At 45.9% G+C, this 19,511-nt stretch overlaps 1 protein-coding gene across 3 annotated transcripts in view; it reads left to right on the top strand.

The window, feature by feature from the left end:
* LOC119185224 (uncharacterized) overlaps nucleotides 1-19,511 on the top strand; it is a 43,378-nt gene that overhangs the window by 7,630 nt on the left and 16,237 nt on the right. The window contains exons 1-6 of one of the 3 annotated variants that reach the window (XM_075875634.1): nucleotides 5,968-6,065; nucleotides 10,920-10,961; nucleotides 14,774-14,910; nucleotides 15,241-15,270; nucleotides 16,421-16,462; nucleotides 19,050-19,148. In XM_075875634.1, coding sequence (XP_075731749.1) covers nucleotides 14,817-14,910; nucleotides 15,241-15,270; nucleotides 16,421-16,462; nucleotides 19,050-19,148 — 265 coding nt within the window. In that variant the 5' untranslated portion in view covers nucleotides 5,968-6,065; nucleotides 10,920-10,961; nucleotides 14,774-14,816. Of the gene's footprint in view, nucleotides 1-5,967; nucleotides 6,066-7,316; nucleotides 7,348-10,919; nucleotides 10,962-14,773; nucleotides 14,911-15,240; nucleotides 15,271-16,420; nucleotides 16,463-19,049; nucleotides 19,149-19,511 lie in introns of those variants that run through there. The other 2 variants (XM_075875636.1, XM_075875635.1) reach the window with 2 other exon arrangements.

Raw genomic sequence — 19,511 nt, 5'->3', positions numbered from 1 at the left:
AACCTGCGCAGAACGCTGCTTAGGCCACGTTCGCCGCAGTACACCGGTACTCTAACCTGTGCAGAACGCTGCTTAGGCCACATTCACCGCAGTACACGGGTACCCTGCGGAAAATTGTATTATGATTTGAGAGGGGCATTTAGCACTAGTCACGGGACACTGCACATTTTCAGTTACGCACGCGCATATACGTCGAATAATTGTGAGTACTAGTATGATCGCTGACGTCTGGAAAATTGCTGGTGATCATTTGGATCTGTCTAGGGCACTACTGTCGCCCTTATGCGTGAGTATTTTGTTTCGTTTTTTTCGCCACCTCTACTCCTCAGTTTCACGAATCCCCCGAACTTCAAGGTCGCCACCTCGGCAGATACGCATCTGAATTCGCAGAGTCCGTCAAATGACTCGACAGATGCGGCAAATGGTAATGTTCATTTTATCTTTGTTTGCTCAGTGTGGCTGTTCAAAATACTACTTTTATTGAAATAACACTGCTCGTGTTGATGCTGCACGATTTAGGTCATGTTGAATAGTTTTTTTTTTTTCCTAAACGTAAGCCTACTTTCTTACACTGCTCCGAATTTGGTCTTTCGTAATAAAAAAATGAATGCTTTTTTTTTTCTTGCCGCAACCAGCTCTATCATTGCATTTTAGTGCTCCAAAGGTAGCATTTTTGCTGCTCCGAAAATTGCTCCAATCTCTATTTTGGCTGTTGCGCTCGTGGTTGTTTCCTATTGCTAGGAAAAGATGCCTACAAGGACACAGAAAACGCGTACGAGCGCATAGTTCCCGTCTTCTTCATGTTCCTTGTGAACCCTAAATTTGTTTATTTATGAATACTACAATCCTTAATCGGGACTTTGGTGATCGATAACATCGCCCGCGCATGGTCGTACTATGTGCGTGCGAGCTTGCGAACCCTTCATACAGGCGTGGCTCAGGCAGAGAACAAACGGGCCGGCCGGCTCCATTGGGCGAGCGAGCATGAAGGGGTGCCGCTCCGGGTCCGATAACATTATTTCGCTCCACTCTTCGAGACGATGAAGCTTCGGCGTCCTTCGAGAAGTTAGCGTTAGAAGGACACTTCCATTTGCCAAGCGAAGGAAGATGGGCAGGGGCGGTGGCGGTATTTCTTTACTGGAGAGGGGGGGGGGGGGGGCACCCACGACAGGTGAGTTCATTCAGCAGAACAGGGAGGCTGAGAACATATATATGCGTTGTGTTTTGACTATGCTTGCTCTTTGGGGGGCATGCAAAAAGTTTGGGGAGGGAAGGACTCCACCCCCCCCCCCCTCAGAATTTCTGAGCTCTACTAACTGAACTCGTCCATCCGTTGGAACGTGTCCCAAGAAAATATTTTTTCGATAGGGAATGTATTTTGTTCCGGTGTGGTACGGCCACTTTTGATCCCGATCGAATTTCATGACCGCGATTGTCTCCTTTACGCAAGCTACAGAAGGGAGCCAAGAACTGTTGAGGAATTCGATTCCGATTCATGCTCATACTGATACGTACTGTGTGATTGAGCCATTTTTTTTTTTTCGATTCGGGACGGCTCCTGCGTTCATGATAATGATGCTCCATGGATGATTGGCACCTACCCACTAAGCGGGATCGGTCAAGAGTCTAATTGATCATATACTAGTCTTATTATATTTTTAATTGCTAGTATATGTTACAAATACAATTTTAAGGAAGCGTTGTGGGTGTAATGATGATCCTGATGATGACGACGATTATGATATATTCTTTCTGATGTCGCTGACCCACATGGGGGATGGGCCATCAGTCTGGCGGCAGGATCCTTGATTGAATTACCTATGGAGCTAAAAACAAACACCCTAATTTTACGTTAAAGAAAGCACAGCTAATAAATGAAAATTTCGTAGAACAAACAGTAAGACTACCAGGGGCGATGTTTGACGGAGATAACAAGTTGTAATTAGTAATGTTAATAAGCAAATATACACTATAGCATGATAATCTTTCTGTTTTGTGTATGAAATCAATCACCGCAGAGTAGGCATCCCTGTGGCTATAACATAACGTGTAGTGTCGTCAAATGACGATAAAGTTAGCGCGACATTGATTTGTAATCAGCCCACGATTAGCACAGTGTCATCGCTATCGTCGCCAATCTCGAGCGCAGGTGGCGCGCGTGCATCCGCGAGAACCCGTCGGCCACCTTTTGCAAGTTCTCATCAGCTCGTTCGAACGAACCCCACGAAATGGCTGGTAAGCGTGCAAGGCTTTGTAATCATACCCTAACAGAAAGGTCACAGTGGTTTCATTGCGTTCTCGTTGAGTATATTGTTGCAGTGGGTAGGGCTTTCGCTAATTAAATAGGTGCAGTATGAATAACGCTTGTATATAGTCTGGGAGATCAGTCGGCCATTGCAGTCGACGTTTTTTAAAGAAAATGGTCTTCCTTTGGGACCTTCGACGCAAACATTTTGGTCTGTCTGGCTGTCTGTATGTCTGTACATTTGTCTGTTTGTCTACCTTTAACGGCATCGGCTACTTGAAACGGCCGACCCCATCCGCAGCGCCCACCTATGTTGCTCAAGGTTGAGCGTTCATGCTTGTGCAATTGTCAATTAAAAAGCAATTATTGCGCTTGTCTGGGGCACCATAACAACACGTATATAATCTGCATGTGCTTCTCTTACTAGAAAAGGCATGCATAAGTAATTTTAAGGACCGTAGCGCTTATCACGCTGCGCTGACCATGCAACGCTTGCACGGAAAGGCGAGTGTTTCCAAAGCTTTGCTAAAACGAAACGGTGGTGGCACCTACGCATCGCTTTCCGTTCTACGCCTTATCACCTTTGAGATGGGCGCGCACACCCGTCTTAGAGCCACGCGTTTTGTTTTCTAAGACATCTGCCAGATGGCGCTTATGGCTCACGTGTGACGTGACTTGATGCGCTCGTTCGCCTCCGCTGCACGCTCGATGCGCTCTAACGCAGCGCCTCCAGAATACCATTCACCGATTTTCTCGCGCATAACATCAAATAAATGATGTCTTGTTCACTCTCTCCACGCGCAAGACTATCGTCTTTCGATGACATTTGCAGATTACATGCAGACACGGGGCCATTTTTTTTCAAAAGTACGCAGTCCGACGCTGTAATGATACCAATCATAGTCATACCGCATGCTGGGTCATTACGTCATAAATCAAACATGAATACTTGTCGCTAACGCGTGTATATGGCGTGCTTACAGGAAGTGAGGGGGGAGATTTTCTTGAAGCTCTATCGAGAGGTCTTAGTGTTTCACCGGCACGGTGGGTTACAAGTCGGATCACATCCTGTCGGGGACTGATTGATTGCTTTTCTTTCCAGGGGACGGTCGATCACTCAATAAATCGGCTACTCGTATCTTCACCAAACGAATAGGCGATATGCAACGAGCCTTGATCTGCAAGGGGGCAACACTATCGCCGCGCCATAATAATGATGATGATGATGATGAAAAACATTTATTATAAAAGAGAGAGGTACGGGGCCAAAGCATGATCCCGCTATATGGTCGGCGTCCTTAGTCCGGGACACCGCATGACGAGGCCCCTACTCGCACCCGTCTCACCAGAGCCCGTTGAGACTCTAGTGATGAGCAGCTGAGGAGGGCAGTCTCCCATGCCTCTCGAGAAGGGGTGGGGGAAGGGGGTAGGTGGGGATTTTTCGGACATGCCCATACCATGTGGAAGATATCATGAAGGTCCGTTCGTATCCAGCTGTCCGTTCTTCGGCGTGCTGTTCCAGAAGACGTCAAAGTTGCCCTACGGATCTCGGAGCGTGGCAAGCCTTTTGCGCGTGTGGGGAACGCGCGGGCCTCCAAAATGGCGACCCCGACGCTAGCGATCCTGGCGGATGACGTCAAGTGCATACCTCCTATAGAATGGCAAAAAAAAAAAACGATAGAGGGAGTAGTAGCAGCGTCCAAAACGTCCAATAATGCACGTCGAGTGCAACGTGGATGAGTTCCCGTACGCCTCGAAGTGTATTATAGCAAAGGCTTGGCGGAAGGAAAATTCGTCCTATGTACGCAAATACTCCTCCGTGTGCAGAAATCTGGAAAATACCAATTATTGCCATTTTTCCAGAAAAATTAAGGGAACTCACGGGTGGCCGACACCAATTGCTTCTGTACAGACGTACAGAAATGCCTATAATGCCCGTCCTGCCTAGGACGGACGCTAGGCAAACGGGACGGGTGTTTACGTTTTTCTTTTTGTGTGTGTGTGTGTGTGTGTGTGTGTGTGTTTGTTCCGCTGCGCTTGCTATGATGTACGATGCATGAGTTTTACAACCACCAACTAACCCAAATGTTTGCGTTGAAATGAGCCCAACGTTCGGCGAAAACTCTGCTCCACGAATTGGAACAAAAATGCATGCGAAATAGATTTTTTTTTCTTTTTTGCCCGAGGAGGTATTAGAACCTGGGCACCCACAGTCCGAGAACGAGCGTTGTAACCACTCGGCTGTCCAGGTACGGTAGCAGACAAGGGTCTTATAAGAACCATACAATTGCGTTACTGCAGATGAGGGTAAGAAAAATATAGAACGAGTTATAAAGAATGAAGGACAGAGAGATAAAGAAATAGACAGCAATAAAGATCAAAAGCCCCGCCGCGGTGGTCTTGTGGCCAAGGTACTCGGCTGCTGACCCGCAGGTCGCTGGATCGAATCCCGGCTGCGGCGGCTGCGTTTTTTATGGAGGCGGAAATGCTGTATATGCCCGTGTGTTCAGATTCTGGTGCACGGTAAAGAACCTCAGGTGGTCGAAATTTCCGAAGCCTTCCACTACGGTGTCTCTCATAATCATATGGTGGTTTTGGGACGTTAAACCCCACGTATCAATCAATCAATCAATCAATCAGAAAGATAAAAAGTAAGTGAGAAAAAAGTCGTAGCCTATACAGCCGTGTACATAATACATTGCTATATATAGTATATTGCTATGGCAAGGGCGTGGGAAAGGAAAGTTAGGATTAGGAGGGCTAGAGCAGCAGCTCCGACTATATAGTGCTTAGCTGCTTAAAATTTTCAAGACAAATTCCTGTAAGTAGCCCAACTTTCACTTATTCTACAGAAGCTGCGCGGTCACTTTTTTTTCTCTCTCCACGCAGCAGCAAACCGTGCCTCACGGGCGGCCTACTCTCCGTCCACGTCCTCTTCGTCGTACGAGAGTTCGTCGTCCTCCCAGGAAGGCAGTCCCGACTACGATTCGCCGCGGCCCGTCTCGCCGAGAGCGTCCCGCTCCTGCGACCGTGAGTGCGCGGATGCTTCGTTCCGTCCGTATACACGAACGCCGCCGAAATCTATCACGCAACCGGAAAAGGAAACTATTCGAACTGTATAGAGTTCCGAGTAAACAAACGATACATGTGGTAGAGGCCTACCCCATATTTTGTAAATAGGGGGTAGGCGCCGTCGACATACTGGGGCGTTTGTGGCAGTGCGTAGGCTTCGCCCAGCCCTAAGCTGACCAGTCCCCTTTATGATCGCGTGACAACTGGCACAGAAGCGCAGTGACCGCGCGAGCCTCCCGTCAGGATGCCTCACGCTTCTTCAGATCGATCGCGTCAGGTTCGTGGCAAGGTTATAAAAGGGGTAAGAGGCAATAAAGCAAGTAAAACCAACACTTCATCTTGTTCGCGAAATTTGGGCAAGCTTACTCTAAGTAAACAACGTGCTGAACGTAACATCATGTTCATGCACTGACCTTCCGAGGCCCTCCTCATTTCAGTACACGTCCTTCATTACATTACACTACAACACTGCCGCCTACTGGTCAACAATTTTTTTGAAAATTCTTCAAGTGCTTATCTCTGTACGTCAGGTTCAGCTGTTCAAGTGAAATCATATTCGACTAAACGCTTAGCAATGCCCTGTTTATGGAACTGCTTAAAATAATCACTTTTCCTCCTCCTCCCATACGCCGAATTTCAGCGGTGAACGCGAGTCCGGCGAAACTGAGCCCACCACCGGTTTGGTACGGCAACCCTGGAGTCCGCTCTCCCACTCTCAGTGCCCCGGATGTCAGAAACAGATGGACCGGTAGGTGAACGACAACTTGTAACACATTCGGGGGCCGTCACAATGTGGAGTAAACGTATACCATACGGGTGCCGTCCGAAACTCGCTATCTGTGATGCGCTGCCCGCATCCGCTGTCTGAAACAGGTTGCTGCATGGTTTAGTCAGTTTATGTTCAATGGATAAGCCACATAAAGCACGACTGTCTCGCGCATAGCGATAACGAGCTGAAGAGGAGCGCAAACTTACCAACCGTTTATTCAACATTTGTTGTGCATCGAATTATAAAGGCACATATAAGCAGCAAGTTAAGAAAATTTCGAGCACGTGTCGCCCTAATTACAACGTGTCATCTAAGAACTTTCCTTCTGCCAGCGAGAGTATAGACTACTTCACGGAAAAGTTTCGGTACCGCCATATTGGGCTTTAACCTTTGTGTAGCGCATCTTTAACAACTAAACGGGACAGTGTTGCAGTATATAGACGCATACACATGAAAATGGTTGAGTTGATGCATACGGTGTTTCACGACGTTGTTAATTAACATCACAATACACAAAAATCAGAAGACACTGACTTAACAGGCCTAAATGGTGGAGCCCACGTGTCTTGGGGCAAAATAGTGCAAGTGTCACTGAAGACGAACCTCGTGATTTCACGTGGAACGCCTCCGAGAATTCGCGAGGCGCGGCGTCCCTGCTTTTACCCAGGACCTGAATCTTATTCAGGCTGCGGCTCAAGCTTAGGCTAACTGCGGTGGGTTGGGTAATTTGCCCCATATTTACCTTTAGAGATAGCCCTGAGTTCCCGCTATCCTGTTCAGCCACAATGCTGACGTTAATCTGACGTTAATGACGTTCATCATGGAGAAATGACGTTAATCTTGAGCAGTCATGTCACAACGTTCCAATCCATCAAAAGGGTTACAAGCGAAAGTCCCATTTAAGGTCAAAACTGCTATATGTCGGCTTTCAGATAGGAAGTGATGAGAGAAAAGAGGGAGGAGTTTGACGTCGTGCCGAGGGCTGCATAACACTGCCTAGAGAGCCGCAGGTTGCCAACCGCTGGTCTAAACCGATTCAGTAATGTTCTACTTTAGCGTCTTCTTACGAAAGACATTGCCGTTGTCGTCGCAGACGACGAGGTCGGTCGCTGGCCGCTTCCGGCGTCCGCCGTGACGGCCACGTGTCCACCGCGCGCCAAGACACCATTCCGGGTCACCTCGGCCGACAAGTTACGCGGCCAGCAGCAGCAGCAGATCCAACTGGCCGCGGCCGGAGCCGGCGAAGCGCAGCAGATGGAGCGTACGTCATCACACTGATGTATCAGTTGGGCACGTTCATGAGGTTTCATGGTTAAGAACGGCGTACGAACATGATACTCAAAGGAAGAAAACACAAGGACGGGTGCCGTACTATTTATCCACGTTGACTCGTACGTGCTGTGGGGTATCGGGTGTCTCAGCTCGCGGTTGCATCTGCGCAGAGCTAATAGACGGAGCGGACAAGGCGACGATGAGTTAAGGCAACATTTATGTACAGTATGAACAGAGGCTTAACATATTCGGCACTGGGGTAGACAGACGGGGCTAGTACCGAGGTGCGACGATGACCCGAGATCTCTTCGTTAGCTCCCTCTCTTTCTTTTTCTCTCTCTCTTTCCTCCTCTCTATCTCTGCTCATCTTGGTTCTTTTATAGCCCCTGGGGATCTCTTGCACCAGCCAGTAGTTCGGAGCCTCCATTCAGGAACCGCCATTAGTCGCTTGCTGGAATCGCACCCGTGGGTGAGGGGGATTCCCGCGCGTTGCTTGAGGGTTTGCCGTCGGTTACTTCAGGCACATCGCTAGAGATTCCGTGGAATGCATCACATTGCCGCCTTGGTTGCCGCCCGTTGCGTCAGACAGCTCGCTGGTTGCACCAGCCAGTTCTGTCGATGTTGACACCACTTCCATCAGACGATACCAACTTGTATACGTTACCGAAGCAATGGAGTTTAAGTTGGACTCCCAGGCATAACAGTGTTCACAAAAAACCGAGGTAATAGAAAATACGAGAGGTTCGTCGTACTTGCCTACTGAAGTACGATATTTATTTTTATTGCAAGGCGATAGCTGGAAGGTGGTTGAAGGTGGTCCTCAGTTTAAAAAAAAACAGCACCAACACCAGGAGTAATACACAGACAACTGGTGAGATAATACTGACTTGGCACTACTCTAACCTTAACACGTGTAACTCGAAGCCACTCAAAGCCACTCCGCTTCGTCCATGGCCCACCAACGATTCGACACATACGGTGACGATCCAGGAGACTGAGAAAGGCACTTGTTCCCCGCGCACCCAGGTACAGCCCGCGCAGCAGCCAATCGGAGAGTACCGGCACCACGCCATCTAGAATATCCCCACTCAACGGCAGTTCGTATGTATTTCTATGTGACAGCGCTCTCAATTATAGTGTCCGGAAATGCTGCCAGTTGCGCCTGACGTGGGACCAAGTTAGACTAGGAGGATTTTCACTACTAATATCGTAGTTGAGTAGGCAATCGTAGTAGATCTTGCGTGTTTTGTATTACCTCGACTTTAATTATATGTGGGGTTTAACGTCTCAAAACCATAGTATGAATATTAGAGACGCCATAGTGGAAGGCTCCGGAAATTTCAACCACCGGGGGTTCCTTAACGTGCGCCCAAATCTGAGCACACGGCTTTATAGGATTTTGATCTCCACCGAAAATGCAGCAGCCGCAGCCGAGATATATGAGCCCACGACCTGCGGGTCAGCAGCCGAATGCCTTAGCCACTAGACCACCGTGGTGTGGCTCACCTAGGCTTATTGTGTGACCACGTATACATGTGTGTGTCAACGTCAATAAAGATGAGTTGCGAGTGCGGAGCCGTCCTTGCGTTTTCTTCGTTTATGTATCGTGTTCTTGCGCCGTTCTTAACCATGTGCGTCACACCCTTGAGAAACCTTTGCATCCTGTGGAATTTGTGTGAAAGCCCGCGCAGAGTTTCCCTCCGGGAGAAGGGTGAGGGGGGGGGGGGCAAGGTTCGTAGCAGAGCCTCACCCACCACATTAAGTCAATGTATGGGGGCAGACTTTCGCGCTCTCTCTCATAGGTGACTAGGGCAGGAGGGGGGGGGGGCGGCCACCTTATACACCACCTTTGTTATTGTAGTCACTATCATAATCGACTATCTTGTGTCGTTTTCCTTTCTGAGATAGTGAACGCCCGTCACTTTCTGGTCGCACCGACCGCGCTGTGTGCGTGACAAAGCAGTGTTGAGATAGAACAGCGTCAAGGCTACAATTTTCGTACTGGAACAAGATAGGTCTCATGCCTCTGCAAATGCTTAAATTGTTCATAAACTTCTATGTCAATTATACGAGTGTCTACAGCGGAATTCATTGTATCCGCATGCATTTTGTGTCTGTTTTTGTGTTGTTTCATTGATATTGTTTAGTTGTGAATTTTAACGAGAGTGATCTCTAATTCTTAAAATGTGTTATGTACACTTCTTATGCTATTTATGTTTGAATTTTGTGTTTACAATTTCAGGTTGCTTGAAACCAATGTATTGAATATATATATTGTTTGTCAGTGCTGATGTCTAAGCTTTGCACTGTCACGGACTGCGGAGGGACAAGGGTCTTTGTCAGGCTGTTCGCATTTAGCCCTTTGCCTCTGCAGTGAGCTCTGTATCCGGCTTACTGTAAATAAAAATACTACTACTACTACTACTACTACTACTACTACTACTACTACTACTACTACTACTACTACTACTACTACTACAAATGACATAAACACTTTTCAGTGCACATGGAAGGCAAGATTGCGTCTACGAAATAATTGAACTGCACTACTAATCGAAACAACTTGAATGTAATCAAATTACATCTCATCATAAAGCTGGCTGCAAGTCAATGACATTTTGGCTATTACTTTTGAAAATTATTAAAGCTAGTTTGATATTGGTTTACGAAAAGTAAATCATTCATTCACAACTCGCGCACTTTTTTATTTGCAGCACAATGAGTAATACACATGACGAAATTTGCGAGCGCCCATGGTTTGTTTCCTGGCTGACAGCCTCATTATCAAACCATATAATTGATATTTCTTTTTATTCAGCAGTGTTTTGGGGTGAGTATTACGACAGTTTAGACAGGTGGTTAAAAAACTCTGACATAAGATCGATCGCGTCATATACTTATGTGCCTAGTTTTCGAATGTGAAAAAAACTGAATTTATTGTGTACAATTTTATCGCCCTAGTGTCTAAACTGTTACCCTTGAGAACACTGGAATCCTTCAGGTTTAACAAATTTTTAGCGTAGATTCTTCCAAAAGTAGTTAGCGACGCAGGAAGTTTTACAGAAGTAAAAGTGTAAATGGGAGCGCACGAACGTGTGTGTGCTCATCAAGCACAAGGAGGAAAAATTTCAGAATTTCAAGAGACCGCCTATCAACCTACTGGCTCTAGCGAAACACTCACTTTGCTGGATAGCGAACATTTTGAAGGTTAATTTCTTTGAGCATCTACATAGTTATCGTTTTCTCCAATGCAACATTATTTGTCACATAGTGTTGAAAACTAAGTATACTATCTCCACCGATCACAATGCCATCTAGCGCATGCCATTTATGCATACACCACGCATATAATGCTCAAGGCTTGAATAAAAGCAATGTTTTACACTTCGAAACAGTTGCTGTAGCGATGAAATAACGTGTTGGTATTAAACTAAAGCTGAACAATAAGAAGGTCTTGCCAGCCGCTTACATATTTACACTAGTCGGTAATTTTTTTCGTACGATGTTTAATCAGAACGATAATTACAAGCTGCCATCTTCTCGTTTTTTTTTTTCAAATAGGCGACCACGATAGCGTCAGCACAGACGACAATTATCTCACAGGTGGGTAATATCTAACTTTTCAGTGTGTTACCGACAATTGTGAAATAAATTTAGAAAGTTATTCAACACATGGTGTGTCCTTCTCAGGCATATCTCTGCATTATGGTGGGAATATTAGACGTAAATGTTTATGTAGCATAATTGTTGCTCTTCCGAATCTCGTGCACTAAATACAACACAACGCGCCTTGTTTAGGTTCGCTTTCCTTCGCAGCACATGAGAGCAAGCGTTACAAAAGAGCATAAAGAGTTACAGTTCTCTTACACACACACCTAAGATGATTGGAAGGCGAACTACTACATCTTCTTTTTCTTCTAAGATGGTGCATTATTCCTGCACTGCCTCCCTCCACGAGCTTTCTACACCTAATGTAGTTTTGCATAGCCTCCGAGATCGGGGTAACTTCACCTGGCTTTGCATTGTTTTCAGGATGTGCCTACGTTTGACATATGGATGATGTCGTGTGGTGGCGCCATCATGTGATATTAGTTGCGAGGACGTCATGATGAAATCACACATTTTATAGGCGTGTGACGTCACAATGACGTCACATGGTGAAGTCATCGCGTGATGGTGCATTTTCGCATCACTCGTGTTGACGCAGCCGAAGGAGGAGGCCGATGCAGAACGCCGGTCAATTTTCGCGTTTGATGAGGCACCTGAAAATTTTCCTAAAACTTGTACTGTGTTGTTTTGGCTTTCTCTCAAGGCAGGTAGTACTAACTGGCAGAACACGTTTTACAAAAAAAATTTTAAAAAAGAACCTATTTCATTGTTATAGCTTTTTCGCAATGCACATATCTCTAACAAGCAGAGCACGCGTTGCAGCAAAAGATCTAACGTTACGTTGGCACATTTTTTTCGCAAATTCAGTTGGGGGGAATAAACTTTATTTGCCCAACGGTCGCGCCCGAGGTTGGGCTGCCAGAGACCACAGGTAGTATAAAACAAACAAACAAAACACTTTACGAAAAACAAGAAAATAGTGGTGTTGTATAAACATAAATTCCTCGTAAGGCAGTTAGAACTAACAGGCAGAACACGCTTTACAGAAAAAAATACACAAAAAACGTGTTTCATTGTTATAGCTTTTTCACAGTGCACATGTCTCTAACAAACAGAGCACGCTTTAAAGAAAAAAATCTAACGTTACGTTGGACTATTTTTCTAGCAAATTGAGTCGGGTTGAATAAAATTTATTTGCCCAACAGTCGCACCCAAGGTTGGGCTGCCAGGAATCAACAGTTAGTATTAAAAACAAAAAACATTAAAAAACATAAAAAACATCTGTGTTGTATCAACATAGCTTTCTCGTAAGACAGTTAGTACTAACAGGCAGAGCAAACTTTACAAGAGAAATTAAAAAAAAAAAGCGTGTTTCAATGCTATAGCTTTTTCGCAATGCAAATATACCTAACAGGCAAAACACGCTTTACAAAAAAAGATCAAGCATTACGTTGGTATATTTTTCTCGCAAATTGAGTTGAGCTGAATAAAATTTATTTGCCCAACGGTCGCGCCCGAGGTTGGGCTGCCAATAATCCACAGGTAGTATTAACACACAAAAAGCACTTGGAAAACAAAAAGAGACAGCTGTGTTGTGCTAACATAGCCTCCTCGTAAGGCAGTTACCACTAACAGGCATAGCACGCTTTACAGGAAAACGTCCCACGCTGTATTGCGCCGGTATAGCTTACTCGCAAGACAACTTGTGCTAACAAGCAAAACTCGCTTTACAAAAAAAAAAGTCAAACGTCATGCGTCGACATTTCTCGCAAGGCAGACAGTACTAACAAACAAAGCATGCTTTAAAGAGGGAATGGAAAAAAAAAACAATTTCGGTACCATTGATATATGCTTCCACAAATTAGTAGTTTTTGAGTTTTTGCGACTGATTCATTACCATCACGGCTACATTTACAAAAAAAATCACCGCCATATCTACAAAGTGAATGGTGATAGAGTAGCTTGCTTGGGGGCGCACGGGACGTTTCTTGGTGCGACCATTTCCGTCGGAAAGCTTGTTAACAAGCCCGCACCTGATGTGTACGTTGAAGGCAGCGTTTGGCACGTCAATCGGCACGTTAACCATTTGCCCCTTTATGTCATGCTGGCTGCTGCTTACCGCGAGTCAAATGCCTAACGCTCATAAATGGCAAATGCGGAACTACCAGGTGTTCTTCAACAAGGTTGAGAGCAGGCATGTGAGGGGGCTTGGGAAGATATCGGTACCCGTGCGCAACGCTTATCGTAGGAGCTTGTCACGTGCTGCCGTGTCTACGAAGCCACGGGAACGAAGTTGACGTAGTCGCGAGAAGGCGAGCGCGCGGGCCGTCGAAAACCGACGCCTTTGGCGGCGGCTCGCCATCTACTGAGCATTGTTATAACCAACGGAGAGGAGAAGTGTTCTCTGGGAACACTAGTGTGCACGCCGGCGGCCACTGGTTGGACAGGATGCGAGCTTAAGGAGCAAGCTCCTAAAGATTAAAATGTTAGAACTTGCAAGCGAAAACGCATTTTTTCTGGTACTCTAACATTGTATAAGTTGAGTTACGTCCTCCTAGATGTACTTCACTAATTTGCATTCGTTCTTCTTTTTTTCAGATTCCAGGTAGGTATTTTATTCGTTGTTACAATACACAAGAATAATATAACTAACATCAAACATTCAAGTTCACAACGTATAGCTGCTTCTCGGAATCATCTACAACGATGAGTTACGTGGTGCTTGTCACTGTGGAAATGAGACCGAGCATCGCGAGTGCAATCTCGACTCCACATTTAGACATGCTATGCAAGCAGTACGGTACGCTATTGGCAAAAACATGGCTAGCAAGAACGCCTTTTTAACTGGGCCATTATTAATGCTCCTACCTACACTAATTAGCCGTACCAAATTCTAAACAAAATAACGCTTGCATTTTAATGTTTACACCGATAATGAGCCTAGTAGAATGATCTGCGATTGCCAGTCACCTTGATACGTAACTTCGTACATTCTTTCAATATCACCGTATTCGACACCCATGCCAGGATTGCAGACTACAATTGTGTTGGCACTCGAAGCGAGCGCCTTCACTAGGCTGGCAAGCCTGAGGACGGGCCGGCTAGCAAGAGTACTGCTAGCGTCCCCTTCGGTAGTTGCCAAGTCCATTGCTTCTGCTGCTGCTGGTTTGAACGGCGCAGGTTTCTCGTTTTGTTGACGGGGACTCGGCGACAAAGCCATTTCCTGTTACACCGCTTCAGTGATCCTGTTCGGGGAAAGAGCAAGAGCGCCGCCTCTTGTACCTCCTTCCCCCTTCCGTGGCACCTGTTTTCGCTTATGGGACGAAAAGAGGTGCTACGAGGGGTACAAAAGGTGGCGGAGTGGGTCAGTAGAAGAGTAAGAGCGGTCGAGTAAAGACGTATGGACGGCCGCTCAGGTGTTTTCCTTCTGATGTTCGGAAGTGCATTCTTTAGTGCCTGTAAATAGTGTAAATAAATCCAATGTACTCTGATCGAACTGTCCCTTCTCTGATCGGCATTTTGTACAAGGAAATCGCTGAGCTGCTGCTGTTGCTGCTGCTACTACAACTACTACAAATGTATTACTACTACTACTACTACTACTACTACTATTAGTACTGCTACTATTAGTAAAGCTACAGGTACTACTAGTAGTTCTACTACTGCTACTATTACTTCTTGTTTTACCAATGTTCTATTACTACTACTGCTTAGTACTACTACCACACCACTGGTACTATGTTATGTAGTCACACTTGTGGTTCTAGTGGTACCACAACGCTGACGTCACCGTTATGAACGCACAGCACCCACGTCGACACCTCCAGCTCGTGGTGGCTCCTGCCCGTGATGGTATTCGGTGCGTGCGCGGGCCTCGTCTTGCTCGCTGTCGCCGCTCTGGGCACCACGTACACCTACCGCTCTGTGATCGCGCGCATCGCTGGTAAGTCGGCAGCTGTGTACGCCGTTGGAGTCGGGCTAGTTGGCACGAAGTAGTTAGTTAGCTTAAAGGAAATAAATAAATGAAGAGGAAGAGCAAACAGACAGGATGAAATGCTAGTGTCATGTCGGCTCCTTTGTTTTTTTTTTTTCGCCCTTATTCGACGTGTCTCCATTGAGTAGGTGTGCAATGCGTTAATTAGTATTTGATCAAGATTTCGATGAATAGCTCATCACAATGGGCGTAAATGTACTCGCGCGGCTATGCGTTTGTTCTGTTGTACTTAATTCGTAAGTACATTTGTGAAACTAAGTACCCTTTCTCTTTCAACAGCAGCAGAAAAAGCCGCGAGTGAACACGAGGGTACGTATGGACATTTTTTCCTACTTATATAGTTTTTCGTTCCTTCATTCTTTCCCTTCTTTGTTTTTTCTTCTTTCGTGCCGCATTTCTTTCTTTCTTTTTTTTCTTGGTCTTTCTTTCTTTTTTTCTTTGGTCTTTCTTTCTTTCTTTCTTTCCTTCTTTCTTTCATAAAAGATGATTTCTTCTGTCTCTACTTATACGTCACATTCTGAAGTTGTATAGTGCGTGCGTTAATGAACGGGCATCACATTCGACCGGTCTACACATTTCAAACAATGGTGCAAGCTTGGACGAGCCTCTCGTCGTTCGTGGTGATTCGTATTACTTGCATGGTTCACACAACGAACAAACCGTCGCTCTATGAAAAACAAAAAAAAGTGGGGGGGGGGGGCGGAGCACCTTGGAGAAGGAGGGGCGCCTCACATATTCTTTTTGTTTTCCTCTTAAGTTCCACAACAGTCCCATGGTTCTTTTTGCATTTGCCTCAGACGACTCACAGGCCAAGGCCACCTTCTTTAAATTCTCGGTCGATTGCATTGATACCCCCTCACTTCTCGAAAGCTTTCTGCATCAAACGTGGTTTTACACGGCTTCAGAGATGGGAGGCAATGGAAGCTTTCTTGGGTGTCCCGTGGTTTTTGCAATGCCTCCGGGATCGGCTCACTTTCGACCAAGCGACGATACGATGTCACGTGATGACATTAGGTCTCGTGGCGTCAGGTCCAAATTTTAGTGATCTGTGACATCGAGATGACGTCTTAAGTTGACGTCATCGCTTAGTCGTTTTCATTATTCACGCTGACGACGACGTTGCCGACGCTAACAGCCACTTTTCGTCTATGGCATATAAGGCTTCCGCTTTTAAAAAAAATCGTAAACACTGCAACAGTGACAAGTCCATTGTAAGACGCAAAACTCAGCGAATAACTCAAGCTATCTCGCATCAAACTCGCGTTGCTTTGCAAGAGGTCTCGTCAGTTGCATAGAAACTTTGCATTAATTTCTTTCCTCTGTTCGGTGCAGCACTTTTGCGCAATGCCTGGAGCTTGCCGACTCATTACACTGAAACATAGTAACATAGTTTACACAAATATAATAATGATGTACGCATGTCTTTTTATTCTCTCTATTTCACTCTGTCTTCGCCTAGCGGACTTCGGAAACAGAAGCATCCTCCTGACGGAAGACGAAGGTATGTACGCCTTCGCTTAGGCATGCTTGTGCGTGGGTCTCCGGCTTAAGTTCCAAATTATCGCCTTAAATTATCATAGCGTAGGGTGAGATGACTCATTGGACAACTGTTGATCGAGTAGGAAAAGACTAGTTGTATTAAGGACTGAAAAGTTCAGCTATACTGAATGAACACGAATATGTATTTTATTTATAAAAAACTACCAGATGAGTAAACTAAAGAAAGGTGTTTAATAATCGATAAAATCTGCCCAAAGATTTGAAACCGTCGTGCAGCGAACTACATTCTTTACCACATATACAAAATAAATGTATGCTAAGCTTACGTAAAAATCTTGTGTTGCCGTAAATATTATGACTGTTGCGAAAATTTTGCTGAAAACTTTGACGTGGCATCTTCTTCTATGGTACAACCCCAGAAATCTGTTACCAGGAAGTTTGAGAAAGTAAGTTTGCGAGCGATGTGGGAGTGAATTTAATCAAACGGCAGCGTACGTGTTGTTCGTAAGTTTTAGAACAGGCCATAATTCTAAATCCAAGGCGGCATTTTGTTACATCTCGTGGTCTCTAAGCTCATAACGCTAGCTGAAAATAGGGACTTACGTAATTGTGGTGTCAGTTTCGGTTCGCCGAGTTGAGATAATAAACCGTTTAAGGAATAGAGCTTCGTACAATATTTACTGCGGGGAACCTGCGCTGACATTGTTCAGCCACTATGGGAATGACGGGTAGCGCATGAGTTTGCCTAGTCTTAGTGCTTTGCCTAGTCTTAGTGCTTTGCCTAGTTTTAGAACTTTGTCTAGTTTTAGTGCCTAGTCTTAGGGAATACAATAGGAACTTCGTGAGCTAATTTTAATTGGTGAGCCTAAAAAGGTTGAGGCGGTGCAGTGAAGCTGCTGAACATTAGCTGATGGTCGTCTCGTGACAAAGCGGCTCCGGGCCACACGGATTCGAATGAAGCCAAAATAACGAATATTAAACAAATCCGAGCATCATTCTCCCGCTTGCTGAAGCGCCGTGCGTTGCAGCTCCAATAGACACTAGCGCCAGAGTGCCCTATAGTGTGCTTATCATAAAATATATGGTTCAAGGTACTCTGAAGCGTGACATCCACTTTATATATAGTTTTGAGGCCCAGAACTTTCATTCCGCGCTGGAGATGAATAATTCAAAAGGAAAGAGAACAGTGCTCTGAGACAGAACTTCAGCGCACGCTTTGCTTGGCAAGCCTTCTACATGCCGTGAAATGTGGCGAAGGCCAAGCCGTCGGCCTTCTGTCAGGCGTTCCCGAGTACAGCGAAGACCGGGACGACGTGGCCGACGACGGCGCCAACGGACCGAGGCCCCGGATCTGGTGCTTCCTGCGACGCCTGGAGACGCCGTCGAACAAGACGTCGCCCGGCGGCCACCGGGGCGCTAGCGTCGCACCCAAAGGCCTGTGCTCGGCGCTCGTCTACCAGGGAGCCCGGGTCGTGTGGCGAGACGCCGAGGCTAGCATCGACGTCACGCAGCCGTGCAAGTCAACGTTTCTTGCAAGTTTATTGCGATAGCGGCTATATGGACACTCGAAGCGCATTTCCGCCGTCGCCGTCATGTCCCATATAAAACCCGAAACCTTATGTACCACTCCTGCGCGTCATACGTGGCGAAGGAGCGTGAAGGCGGGCTGTACGTGGAGGGGGAGCGGGGTACTGCGTCGTTTGGGCAGCAACTGCGAAATTTGATAATCAATACTGATGGGAGTTTTACGCTCCAAAACTACGATAGCGTTCAGGGGTGCTGAAGTAGAGGGTTCCGGTGATTTCGACCACCCAGAGTTCTTTAACCCGCACCCAAAGCTAAGTAAATGGGCCTATATCAATCAGCGTCCAACGAAATGTGGTCATCGCGGCCAAGATTTAATCCGGCGATTTTCGGGTCAGCTGTTGAACACCATAGCCGTGCACGGGACCACCATGACGGGTGTCGAAATTTGACCAAAAGGGCGTGGTAACGTGTGACGGGTGTGCACTCACCGTTTACATTGAAGAGAACAGACAGCACAGTTAAAGCGACAGGCCACGCTAGAAGCGTTTCTCTCACTGAAGCAGTTGTATTCCTTTACGCCAGCATTTTTTAAAGTTAGGCTAGGCCGGATTCCAATGAACTTGGCCGCTGGCCTTAATTCGATCACCAATTTGTTCTTTCGCATTAAGCCGCACTGATACTCGAAGTGATACTGACGTCAACAATTGGGTTACTTGAAGAGTCGTGTATCCTATAAACTAATAACGATAAAAACAACCGTCGTACAGAAAACGCCAATCGCAAATATTCTTTAAATCAGGAAGTTGCATTTATGCAAGCGCCTATACACAATCGATGGATTGCTCCTTCAACTTTACATTAAATCTTAGGATCACTTAAGTCAGCGTAAACGACCAAATATTTTTCATAAAAGCACAATAAAAGTGTCGAGAAAAAATAAACAACAAAAAACCCAAGTAGCTGGCTTGCAATCCTACACAAATACGAGCTGTGTTTGCCATCCAACTAGTTTTTGCGCCGGGAAGTTTTACGAACTTTGTTTGCGTTATCGGCTTTCACAGCCGATGAGGATGCTCTGCGGAGACTGGCTGCCAGGCGGGACGTGGACCCACTGCTTGAGGTCTACGTTCACGTGTCAAGCGACCAGCAGCCGGTAGCAGGTCAGTAACATGGATAATGATAATCGCTCTTAGAAAAGTTAATATGGATAATGATATCGCTTGTAGAATAGTTGATCGCAGAGGAAGGGTGGGGGGCTGACAACTCCAGAAGTGTTGCTGTTCTCACATTTCTTATGCACTTCTCATCGCCCTTCGGACTTTCGAATATTATGACTTGTAGAAATAGCAATGTCTTTCACCGTGACCGAAATGATGGGCAGTACTAGCAGTGAGCATAAAATTAGAACAGGGCACTTCAGGACTTGTCAGATTAATCCGAAAATCACCTGATGTAGATGCTGTATGTTTAGGCTTTATTTGTGTATTGACGCTTTATTTGGCTAGAAATATATGCATGCGCAC

The sequence above is a fragment of the Rhipicephalus microplus genome, chromosome 10 (assembly GCF_043290135.1).
Source record: "Rhipicephalus microplus isolate Deutch F79 chromosome 10, USDA_Rmic, whole genome shotgun sequence".
Taxonomy (NCBI): Eukaryota; Metazoa; Arthropoda; class Arachnida; order Ixodida; family Ixodidae; genus Rhipicephalus; species Rhipicephalus microplus.
This window is presented reverse-complemented; position numbering and strand designations above follow the sequence as displayed.